This window comes from Cottoperca gobio, chromosome 9 (assembly GCF_900634415.1).
Source record: "Cottoperca gobio chromosome 9, fCotGob3.1, whole genome shotgun sequence".
Taxonomy (NCBI): domain Eukaryota; kingdom Metazoa; phylum Chordata; class Actinopteri; order Perciformes; family Bovichtidae; genus Cottoperca; species Cottoperca gobio.
Genome location: NC_041363.1, coordinates 17406198 through 17418951, shown reverse-complemented (window position 1 = coordinate 17418951; position 12754 = coordinate 17406198). Strand labels below are relative to the sequence as shown.

General features: G+C 41.0%; 1 protein-coding gene across 3 annotated transcripts; it reads right to left on the bottom strand.

Moving 5' to 3' along the window:
- Positions 1-289: 289 nt before the first annotated feature.
- Positions 290-12369, bottom strand: plat (plasminogen activator, tissue). Of its 3 annotated transcripts, none has more exons than XM_029440310.1 (15): positions 12272-12369; positions 7269-7356; positions 6631-6754; positions 6265-6399; positions 5315-5425; positions 4221-4395; positions 3756-3847; positions 3489-3663; positions 3302-3387; positions 3088-3147; positions 2787-2991; positions 2563-2699; positions 2089-2229; positions 1771-1919; positions 290-1655 (listed from the first exon to the last, which is right to left on the bottom strand). In XM_029440310.1, the coding sequence occupies exons 2-15, from the start codon at positions 7329-7331 to the stop codon at positions 1488-1490; spliced, it is 1821 nt and encodes a 606-aa protein (XP_029296170.1). In that variant the 5' UTR covers positions 7332-7356; positions 12272-12369; the 3' UTR covers positions 290-1487. The 3 variants fall into 3 exon arrangements, with proteins under 3 accessions (XP_029296170.1, XP_029296173.1, XP_029296172.1); XM_029440313.1 differs by having other exon boundaries at positions 6712-6754; XM_029440312.1 differs by lacking the exon at positions 12272-12369 and adding an exon at positions 8689-8917.
- Positions 12370-12754: the final 385 nt, after the last annotated feature.

Genomic DNA, 12754 nt, shown 5'->3' with positions numbered 1-12754 from the left:
GAACTCTAGGGAGGCCCGGGTTACTGGGCTGACTTTCATATCAAAAACTGTTCACAGACATTAAACATAAACAACATGCACACTAAACTTTGTTACTTAATGTCCAACATGCTGACAGAATCATCATCACGACTCAGGAATATGCTGGAGGAAACTCTAGAGGCCTGAGGCCTTTTCATTTTAACTCAGTGACCTTACTTCAGCTTTCATGGTGTAACTAATTGATCAGTGATTTTTTAAAGATGATACAATCTCACAACAAGGTCAAAAAGCAAGACACATCAAAATATTTATTCCAAATCTTATTTATTGACAAAGAAGTTATGTTGCCAGATGTGGTTATAATGACAGAGACAATAAATTATCAAAGTACAGTCACACAGTACTTTCTCTAATATAATATAAAATACACATAAATATTAACTTTGTAAAAAAAACATTTAAAACCCAGTCACAGAACAAAGGGAGTTTGTTAAGGAGATACGTTTTGCAGTCAATAAGCAGTTTAATGTAGAACAGAGAATAACAGCCCCAAGTCATTTTAAATATAAAATCAATATTCAGACAATATACATGTTGGGCTCAACCCAGGTGTCTGGTGGAGAAGTGCTCTGGAAATCTAATATTAAAAAACATCGTAAGAACAAGAAACATGGCACAGCTTTGTTGTATCTGAGCACCTGTCCAGATCTAATCCATCTACAAGGCAGCAGGAAGTTCAAACACAAGCAGAATCTGAACCCGCAGATACGTTTTGTGTTTTGTGTTGGAACCCCTAAAGCAACAAAGTAAGCTAATGCAGAACATTTAGCATTAAAACTAATTACGCCAACATAACCTCAAGTCTGTAACACAATCTTCTTCTCTTTAATGCCAACACTCCTATGTGACATACTGTGCTGTGCAACGTAAATGCTTGTATTAAATGGAGTGTTTGTTTGGATTAAAAGCAATACTGACCTGAAGTCTGCCACTCTGATTTCTTTGTATAAACCAGCATAAAGCCAGCCAGAAAGAGCAAAAGAGAAAACTGATATTTCTTTTTTCTTTCTGTTAGGTTCAGTGCCTGAACCTCCATTTTGTTGGACGCAATATTCAGAAAACCCATTAAAACTTTGCTTGCGTGAAGAGACAACAAGTATTATTTACATCAAGATGGCCCAGAAGAGGAAAAAGAGTTTGTCCTGTGTTTCTGTCCATTTGTACTGTCACATTCAACACAGTAAGGAACAGAAAACGTGAGAACACAGAGCTACATGGAGCATGAAAACTCATGATTGAGGTCTTTCTTGTGCGTTCTGTAGGAGGGGTCCTGCTGGTTTAAAACCTCCATCAGTTTGGATTTTATCAACAGATAAACAACAGAATCAGACTCCTGTGGATCTCTCCGTCTATCTTCTCAATGACAAACATATCTGTGTTTGCTGTTTCACCCACTGTGTTTATGGGTATGGTAATCCAACATCTTCTTTGCAGTCTCTCTTACTTTAGACCGGGTGTGCCTTAATTATGCTGTTGATCCAGTCGATGTAATGGGTGACGCGGGTGTAGACCCCGGGCTTATCCTTCTGCCCACACCCATCGCCCCAGCTGATCACACCCATCAGAGTCATCTTGTCATTGTTTCGACAGACAAGAGGGCCACCAGAGTCTCCCTGTGGGTGAAGGTCAATAAGCAACATTTAGAGAGAGAATGGAAACATTTGATCGAGTAAATCAGCATTGATTTAATGAGTAAATTAAGTGTAAAAGGAAATTAGGCGTTCTCACCTTGCAGGCATCGTCCAGGCCTCGGGTGTCACCTGCACACAGCATGTTGGAGGTAATTGTGCGTTGAGACAGCACATCTGGGACGCAGCGCTCTTTGGGCCACAGCCGAACATAACCTCTCTTAACACGCTCGGAGAACTCTGCAGAAACTGTCGAGAGAGTGTTTGAATTATTATCTAAAAACAAATAAATTAAAGGTTTGTGGAAACACTTACACTGCCCTCCGCTGGTCAGTGAAGAGATAGATACATTTGCCACGATAGTAGCAAGTCATGCAAAATTAGAGAGTGCCATAAATGAGGCGGGATGTTTGCTTACATTCTGAGTCTTTTCCATAGCCCGAGATCTCACACTCAGTCCAGTCGGGGAGCACCAGACCACGTTCAGGCAGACATGCAGGAAGAACCTCTGGAGAGTTTATAGCACAGATGCCAATGTCCGTCTTTAGCTTTAAGAGAGCTGCAAGGGGAAAGTGACCAGAGGAAAAGTCAGGGTAATGCACTGGGAAAATGTGGGATAAAGCTGAGGGATGATTTAGTGTTTAAACAAGCATTTTCTGCCCACACAAGGTTCCATATCATCACTGCTGGGCGAAGAAATGGCTTAAAAGTGTCTTAGTCAGTCAATTGTCATCATTCACTTTATAGCGTGCCAAAATGCTGCCTATTTTAGTTTATGAAAGATTTTGATACAAAGTTTTCAGTGACAAGAGTGATATATAGAAAATCATATGCAAGAACATGAAGATAATGAAAAATGATATGATTATTGCCTCTTGAAATGTCCACTCACCGATGTCATTGTCAAACGTTTCGTTGTCAAATTTCTCATGATTCCAGTACTTCTCGACCTTGAAAATCTGCTCGCTGCTGGAATTTTGTTTCCGAAACGTTCTTCCCAAAATCACTTCCAGTTTTTCTGCTTTATCACTGAAAAAAGATAGGGAATATGTTAGAATTTTGCATGGCATGCATGTTAAATTATGTATTTTGCGTGTGTGTGAGTGTCATTCCTACTTGTCCTCGAAGCAGTGTGCAGCAGACAGAACCCAACAGGAGTCAATGAGGACTCCTCCACATCGGTGAAAGTGTTTTCTGTGACGCGCCTGGTAAACATTAATGGCCGCCTGCCACGGCTGCTCCGTGATGTCGCTCTCTCTGCCTCCAAACATGCGGAACGCCGGACGATTCAGGGTGTTGTCTAAACGCTGCCCACATGTTGCTACAGGGTGGACAGGTTGCAGGATGATGGTTAAATAAATGTAAAATAAACACACACTGAACACATCAGAGGAAATGGATTGTGTTGATGTCCTACCTCTGTTATTGTTGTTAGTGATGGGGGCACGTGGGCCGAGAGTGCTGATGACAGATCCCACTAAAAAAGACGAGTATAGGTAAGTTAGTCTGATGGCACATTGCTGCACAGAAGACTTTAGTTCCTAAACTAAATTAACTTCTAGTCTTGATAATCTCGCTTCCACACTTTAACAATGCTGCAAAATAAAACAATGGAAATAAAAGGAACTTACTGCATTTAGGTATGTCACACAGCTCCCAGATCAGTTGCATGTTCTTGTAGGTGTGACACCAAGGACCTGCATCACCGTCCGGATTCCTATTATATTAAAGGAAAAAGAAGAGCAATGAAAATGTATTCTGATCTTTCTGGATGCATGGGGAACATCTAACAATGAACAATGGTGCTGACATGTCTACCTGCAGAAGCTGTGGCTGCCCAGCCCCTGCTCCAATGCATCAGATATCCAAGCATTGTAGTGCTTGCGCTTGACAGAAGGAGAGTCCCACGGGAGACAGCGAGAGCCGCTCTTAGTGACAGACGCTGTGCCTCTGTATGACTGACCGGAGCCCTGCACACATTCTTGGTACTCAGCTGCTCAAACACACATGGAGAAACCAAGTGTTAAAACAATGAATTGTTTAATTAGCTTACTATATTGTAGTAGATTTTTATTAAAGCGGTACCTTCTTGACATTTGGGCATGGAACAGAAGTCCCACGTAATCTGAGTGCCTTTATAGATGTAACACCAAGGAGTGCTGTCATTGTCGGGGTTTCTGAGGGGGGAAAGTGAGGCAATGAGTAAACATGTTCGATGAAAAAGCATATTTTAAACCAAACAGTTATGAAATGCATCATCAGAACAAGGTTTTACAGAATTAGACAAATAAATCTTAATGTTTACATCTTTTTATCTGCCTATTTTCCTGCAAAGTCTCTAATTCACATATCATTCCAGATCCTCTTTTGCATCTCAGTAGTGTTGGAAACTTTCTGCCTGCTTCCTGTCTGTCCTCTGAACATTTGTCCAGTAAACTTTGCTCTTATCCTACCTGCCTCTTCTGCGAGTCATGCTTTTGGTAAACTAAGCTGTTACAAATACGATGGTATATATTTTTTAATATTATACAGATTACACTTGTTACATACCTGCAGAAGTTGTGGTTGCCCAGTCCAAGGATGCTGGCGTCCATTTTTTTAGCTGTGAACTTCTTTCCTCTCAGAGACGTAGCGTTCCAGTTGATGCACTCTGCTCCTGAATGGCTGATGCTCCATGTGCCGCGGTACCCTTCACCCTGCCCCAACGCACACTTCTCTTTAGTGTCTGTTGGAGAAAGGGACAAAGTTAAACGGGATATAGTGTCACTCATTTATATATGAGAGTGATATCACTCTAATAACTGACCTGATTCATTTATTATGACATAATAAAGCATGTTTATTGGATTCTGGATTCATTTAGGACATTCAAAATATTTGGACAAATTATGAAAACATTATTATTTCTTATATAAGACATTAAACTCACAACTTGTGCCCTAATGGCATTTAAATTGATTTTTTCCAATTAGTGGTTTAATACAATGACCAAACTATGATGATCGTAAACGCGATGAGATTTATTGAGTCTGGCCATTGTAACTCATTACTCCTTTCGCTGAAATCACTTGGCTGCAACCGCTGGGGTTTGCATAATTATTCCACTGAGAGGGTGGGGTGCCCCTAAAGCCTCAAACAGTCACCCGCAGAAACAAAAACATTCATATCCCAGAATGTCTTTCCATGGTTTATGATTCTTGTCTCCAAACCACAGGCCCATGACACCTCCTACATGAGTCACACGGTCAGACTGTGACCTTATCTAGAGTCGTTAACAAGTACGTAGAACGTTTTAATCAGTGTTGTGTCACCGGCCATCCTGTTATGGACATGACTGGGTTAATTGTTGCTCTGAAGTAAAAATGTATGCAAATTAAATACGACACATAGGGAAATATCTGAGTGCAGCTGCTGCAGCACAGAAGACTACATATGACATTAAAGTGCTGCATTGTGATGATTTGCTGCTGTTATCTGTTTTTATTTCATTGTAAACTGAATATTTAGAGTTTTGTATCAGACAAAATAAGATGGAATAAGTTGGATGCTGCCTCTGACATTTTACATCATTTTTTATTTATTGATTAACCAATACAAAAGCACGTTAATTGTGATTTAGATTAAATAATTTGTTGAATACTTACTGATCTCACACTGAGTCCCACTGAAGCCTGGGGGACACTGGCAAATGTAGTCTGAAGTGTACACGGCCTCCTTACAGGTTCCTCCGTTGTAGCACTGAGACACGTAGCAGTCTGGAAAGGGTAGACAGAGAGCCGGTTAGTCAGTCATACGTCATCCAGTTCTTCAGAACACAAATGATTTGAATAATCACAATATGACTGATGGGCCAGAACCACTTATAAACCACCACTTACACTGTAAACAGAACATTTTATTTGAGGGTTTGGTCTTGTGTGTCACATTTGACGTAGAAACATGGAGAAGTATGCGAGAGGTGTGAGATTCAGGATGAACCGTGTGCATGGTTCATCCTGACTATCACACCTTTTACTAGCTTCAATTTTTAAAAAACCTCGTCATGCCAAGGCTTTCTTTCTAGAGCAGAACTGGTTTTATGCCATCACCAGTTGGGTTTTTCATTTATTGTTTCAACATTTCCTAAAGTCTAGCGTTCAGAATAACAGCGCCCCACTTGCTCCCACTGGTATGAGCTCACAGTTTGGCGGGCTGAAAATGTGGTTATAATTTGTCTGAGGGAGGAGCAATCATGCTTCACAGAATTCGTCAGTGGGGGTGAAAGTGCGCACAAGGGCTTGTCTGGCAAGAGTATTTCAAACAATCTCAGACTGAACTGCACCCATTCAAAAACACAGAAACCCAACAGCTCTTCATTTGGATGCACTGAAATAACAGGGATTTGTACACATGAACCAGGCAAAAAAATAATCATCTGAGGTTGCAACAGCAAGTTAGAGGTACAGTGAAGCTATAATGAAAGACAGAGAGGTCAGTCAGGGCCGGCAAGCAGCCAAGCTGACATACAAACTAACAAACAGTAGAGTCAAGTCTGATTAGAAAGAGACAAGAAAATCAGCCAATCCACATGTGTTTGCGTCCATGTCGCACTCACTGATGATGGGCACAATATGACAACGCTCTCGTCCTCTTAATGCACAACGGCAGTACTCCACACGCTGTCCCCTCCATCGCAGCCAAGTGTCCCCATAACTACGCACTGCTGACATCTCCTCATCCACACAATGTACTGAGAACACACACACAAACACAACACATGAGTATACAGCTAATCCAACAGGAAGACACACAGAAAACATAATCATTGTCACATGTAAAAGTGGTTAGAAATATAAAAGGTGCATAAACAGAGAGGAACACAAATACGTGAATGACAACAGTGAATTATAAGAAACTGATAAGGGTGATGGTGATGGTGCATGTTAAAAGAAAAGACAAACAGAAGTGTGATGGGGCTCACAGGAGGTGTCAAAGGAAGGTGAAGACTTCTCGACATGAATAATCAAAAGCGTCCGTCTGAATGGCTGCCTGACAGGCTCACCTCTGTAAAACCGAGTCCCTCTCTTAGTGCGTAGCAGCTGCACCTGCAATAGAAAAGAGCTCAATTAAACACAGAGCAGCAGTACATGGGAACTGGTTGCATGGCATTGGTTTCAAACACAGGCAGTGAGTGCTTTCATTTAACTTCTTCAGGGTTCTGTGAACATTTTGACTTAATACTTGCTTCACAAGCTGCCTTAAATGTTGTCAAACATCCCTTCTTGCTACATACAGTACAGGTCAACAGTGGGTTTCAAATTCTAAGAGTTAAAAAAAACAACTAATAAATGTTTATTGTTAAAAGATTCATGAAGTGGCCTTTTGCATTTAAAATGTTTCAGCAGTGTGTTCTTAAGTCTCTTACTTTTAAGGGCACAAGCACAAATGCAAAATTATCAAACATAATGTTTGCTCAGATGTATTATAAACCACAAAAATGTGTATTAATTAAGATAATTCCTTGTTGTGAAGGCATGCAGGATTTGTAGTTAATGGGCTGAAATATGCAAAATCACTTGTATGCAATTGTCCTCTCATGAAAAATGATGTCAGACTTACATTGTCCGCTAGGCAGCAGCAGAGCGCAGACAGGAGCACTGATAGTCCAAGTGTTCTGGACATGGCTTTTCAAGTAGTCTTCAATTTGCTGGAAGCAGAATATAATTACACATTAGAAACAATTGACAGAAGATTTTACAAGCTTATACAGGTAAGATGGATATATGATACCTGGAGAAACCGTGTGGGAAGATGAGCATGGATTTCAATGTTATATGTATATCCAACTAAATCCTTTGTCACAAATCTGTCAATACTGAGCCAACAATTGCAGGAAAACCAACGACACTGGTCACCTTCTCTCGACTATACAGTTTCCTTCCTCCATCTCTACGCCTGCTATTGAGGAAGATCACTAGAGAGGAAAGGTTTGAATAGGTGGGGTGCATGAAACTGGAGGTTATTTTTAGTTTTAACAGCCGCTTCCCGTCTAATAGGACAATGATTTCAACAAATGTGTGCTATGGTCTATGTCTTTGTTGTACTGCTTAAATTAATTTCCCTTTTAATCATAATTAATCTATCCCGTCCGTACTGGGAATAAACAGGAAGCAGATTATCTTCGCTTTATGTTAAAAAGCAGACGCTGACTGCCACATCAAACACAATCTGGACACAGCACGCAGAGCAGAACGTTTCTGCACCATACCGACAGCATTCCTTCTCTAACAGAGCAAAGCAGCAGCTGTGGGAGGATAAAGTGACTCAGAATGTTAAAGGGAAAGAAGAGGAAACAGAAGGGAAAGCCCCGAAGCGAGAAAAAGTAACTAAACTCATATTTCCCGTTTATATTCTAAAAAGATGTCTGATACCAGACTTGTTCCTCTTTTCAGTTTTAAAATATTATGCAGAAAAGACGTATGGAGAAGAGCGCTTGTTGTTCTTAAGTGTGAGTAATCATGAGTCACAAAAGAAGGAGTGGGTGAGTGGAAGATGGAGAAAAGAGGAAAATGGGAAAGAGAATAAAAGAAAGTTGCACACAATGAGGTCTGAAAAGTAGAAATGACCTCATTATTAAAAAGTTGCTTTAAAAACAATAATAAACGTATTCTACAGATACTTGCATTCAAAGACCAGACACACAGAAGTGTGAATAAATGCAAACACCTTTTTATACTCTCCTCTGTTGGCTGGTTCTGCACTGACTCACCTTCTGTGGTTGACTTAACTAATAGAAAACAGCGCTGTGTTTTGATATATCAGTAAAACAGCTACGCTGGCAACCACACACACACACACACACACACACACACACACACACACACACACACACACACAAAGTGCTCAGGAACGTGGAGCTAATCAACATCCCTACACATAAAGATTTACTGTTTATTCTGCTCATTGTTTATTGGAACAAAGACTCCTCAGGATTTTACTTCTAAGACACAGACACACACACAGACACAGACACACTCACATTAAGAGGAGAGGTCCTTTGAAAGCTATCCTTGCCTCACAGAAATAAAAACCCTACTGTCCTGCGCTTTTACCCCCAACGGAGCCTCACTGGCAGGGCGACAACAACACACTAGTTCCCCCTTTGTTTCCTTTGTTCAGCTGTTCAGCTCTGTTCAGTCACCCCTCTCTCCAGCCCTGTCAGCTAAAAACATATGTTTCCTGTTAATATACTGCCAACGCGGGCCCCATGCTTTTCCGGAAATGTGCGTATATATCAACACATGCACGACACAAAAAAAACACACATCAACATGCACACATCAGATGTGAACATATTGGACCCCACCCTTTTTAAAGTCGGTGGTATCTGACATGCAGAGGCCCTGCTTGGGCGCCATCAACACTTCTCCTTTCACAAACCCAACTGGCCTGAGTTTTAGCTGTTTTTGTGGTCTGTCTTGTAAAATGTAATGCATATAAACAGACATAAACACACAAAATAAACATGCACACGTCTAGTAAGTCTAATAAACAGGATACTTCAGGCTAAATAGGGCTTTGTGCAAATAATTAGAATTCTAAAAAGTGTCAAATATGATTGCTCATTATAGAAAAGGAATCCAACTGATCAGTGAGATCTGAGAGGGTTAGTGTGACATGAAGCAACTATGAACTTACATCAACCTCATAACTAGAAAATGAAACAGAGCTATTGATATGTTGACTGATAGCAAGATACAGCAATCGGTTTATGAGCAAGTCTCTTTTAAAAAATGAGTGGGACCCAGACCAGTCCGAATGGCACTGATAGAGTTAAAGCTTTTGTCTGTTACTCCCCATCAGTTAATAGCTGCTCATGTACAACCAAGTATTCAGCCTGAGGAGAGTGTGGTTCCCCTAGTAGGTAAAATATGAATGGAAGAAATGAAAGCATCTTTGGAGCAGCAGCAGCCAGACTGTGAGTCAGCAGCAGCTCCATAACAGCAGTTTTAAGATGCACCACATCAGTAGAGCAAAAGCATGCAACGGATGATACGACTGACACAGAAACACACTCGGAGTAAATGTTTTCCGCAAGCGTCATTAATTGCCTATTATTGTGCAGTTTCAGCATATTCAAAAAGACTGGTTTTAGGTGCTGACCATAATCTTTGACATCTTAGCGGTGACTTCAGCGGACCATTAGTGAGGGTGTGTAAAGATGATGGTGCGCTGAGGTTGTAATGGTCAGAGGTGAGACATTCTTGTCTTCCAGTAACAAGACCGAAAAGTCTAAAACGGTGAGAATGGTTAGCCGGCGTGCAGGGAACATAGTTGCTTCTGCCTGTGAAGTTCAAATTATGGATTACTGTGCACTTTCAAGCATCTCTGGGGTTACTTGTCCCGTCTGTCTTCTATGTGAAAGTCAGAACTGATGCCTAATAAAGTTCTTTGAGTGGGTGGACTGCCCACGATGGCACTTAGAGGAGGAACTGGCAGAGGAAACACCTTCATATTGAGCATTGAAGCACTTTTACAGTGTTATTGTCTTTGGTACTGAAGTTTATTTCTTAGAGATCTGTGAGATTGTATTATAAAAACTACTCCCATTGTCTTGTTACAGCAGGTTGGCAGGTTGGCAGCGGCAGCAAATCTGAACCCCAGAACATGTTTTTGAACTGGTTTGACCTGCTGGGATGTCTAAACCGGTACAATAGCTTCAGTTTAACCGTTGTTCCTTCAGTTAAAAGTTTGCATGTGTATAGCATGTTTGCTGATGATGTGTTACGGCATGCGATGTCCTTTCGGTAAGCCACTTAGCAGGAATTATGCATTCTTCACATTGGGGTTTTCAGCCAAACTTCAATAAACCAGCTGTGAGCCGTCTCTGACAGTCCCCTGGAACAGAGGCCTGTATTGTTCCTTACAGATTCCCTCTGTGCACAAGGTGAAGCCTTGAATTCCTTATCAGAGAGACTCATAAAGACTAAGAGAGGTGGGTAGAAAGAGCAGAAATTAGTATAAACTGAGGAGATAATCCAAAAGCATTACACAACTGTCGAAGGAGATGACTGGATGGAGAGAAAGGAGAGAAAGGAGATAAAGGGGAGAAAGGGGAGAAAGGGGAGAAAGGGGAGAAAGGGGAGATTAAATCAAATCCCAGAGATCAGCAGAAAGACGATGAGTAGTGCTGAGTCATCCCAGCTTCCAGGACTGCACAGAGACATATGGAGGAAGACACAAAGAAGGAGGCATTCATAACCAGTATGGAGCCCATTAGATGAAGATACATTGAAACTAAATTAGTCAGATAGGAAGAGTTGAGATGTGAAAGAAGGTTTTTGTCCAGATCCAAGTGAAACTCTGGCTTAGTTGCAGCTCAGTATTGGTTTCAGCGTCATCTTCTGGACCATCGTTCCCACAGTCTGAAGCAGCACTATCCTCTGTCTGACCTACTCTTAATTTACGGACCCAACAGGCTGATCCTGTGAGTCACAAACATCAGTGTGAGGCAAAAACACCACTGACCACACTGCCGGGAATGCAGATAATGGATACAAACTCCACTTTCTCTAAACATGCAACATACAGAGTATCAGTGCGATGGAGTAGAATTCCTAAAGTCTCTGCTCCAGACGCAAATCCAACTCATTAGACTGATAAGCGCCTGCATGGCAGTGATCCTGTGCAGGTTTTGGCTCAGCGTGGTTCACATATACACACACACAGAGAGATGAATCACAGTATCATAGCAGGGATGTTCCTCGATAACGAACACACGCCGAGTCCAGCTGCAGAGCACAAAATCTCCAGATTCTTGTAACATTGTAAACACTTTGTCTTGCAAGAAGATTTGAAGTGACCGTGAAGACGCAAATGATTGATTTTTACTTTCAGGGGTTAAAGAGTGAGTGCGTGACGCGGTGAGGCAAGTCATACTTCTCACCAGATTAAACAGGTGGATGTGGATGGAGCGAGGTAAATACAGAGCTGCTGGAGTCAGAGTGAGAAAGTGTTGGGATGCCAAATAAATGAGCTTGCACAAGGTAATCCAAAGTCACAGTTTCACCACACAGACTATGGCCCAAACTAATGTCACAATAATGACAATGATCACTACATTATCCACACAAACTGTGTGTCATATTGAATCAATTATGTTGTAGCAATAATGTTTAAATTAATATTCCCAACTGTATTTCTGATTTCATTTCATATGAGATTGTAATAGTTTTTTGTTAATTAGCATGAAATAAAATGGGAGAACTGCATGTCAAGATAACTTCATAGTATCATGTAACCACACAAGTAAGAATGAATATTATAATACTGAATATTACACAGCCATAATTGGTCTGATCAATTTAAAGAGCACTAGTTCAAATACAGTATCTTAATTGCTTTTCATCAAATGCAACAGATGTCAAGTATTTCCTCTTGACACATTAAATAACAACCATGCAAAATGTTTAAGACAGTATCATCAACTAAGCCTATGAACTCTAATGAAGTGTATGGCACAGGATAAAACACAATAACAACTTTTAACATAAGTAATCCTAAAGCATACTCTGTACAGATCTGCATCTCAGTAAAAATAAATACGAAAAACAAGCTCTTACCAAGTTAAAAGTCTTCTGAATCGCTAACTTCTCGGTGTCTCTGCAGCAGTAGTGTGAGTTTCCTTGGGATGTGTCGCTCGGACTGAGCTGGTTACTCCTCTGTTCTCAGTTTTTATCGGAGCGCTCCGGTTCCGTCTGTGAAGGGGGAGGGCTCAGCGGGGAAGCGTGGCTGTCCGTCCAGATGATGATGCAGCCGGCTGGGCGGTGCCGATGCAGACGGGAACATCCCATGGGTCCACAGGGGTTCACAGGGAAAATCACACACTTGACGTGACAATATCTATTCTGAAGAATGTTATCCAGAAGTCTTTAAAAGTACAAGATAACTAAAACCTTCACAAAATTATGAATACCTATGAAATTCATAATTTAGTAAATCGTAAAAGACATCAGTCAGTGTTTAAATAATGTTACTCTGACCTGTTTCGATATTTTGTTCTACAAGAGGACAAACAGCCCACCAATAGACACTTGTGAGAACAT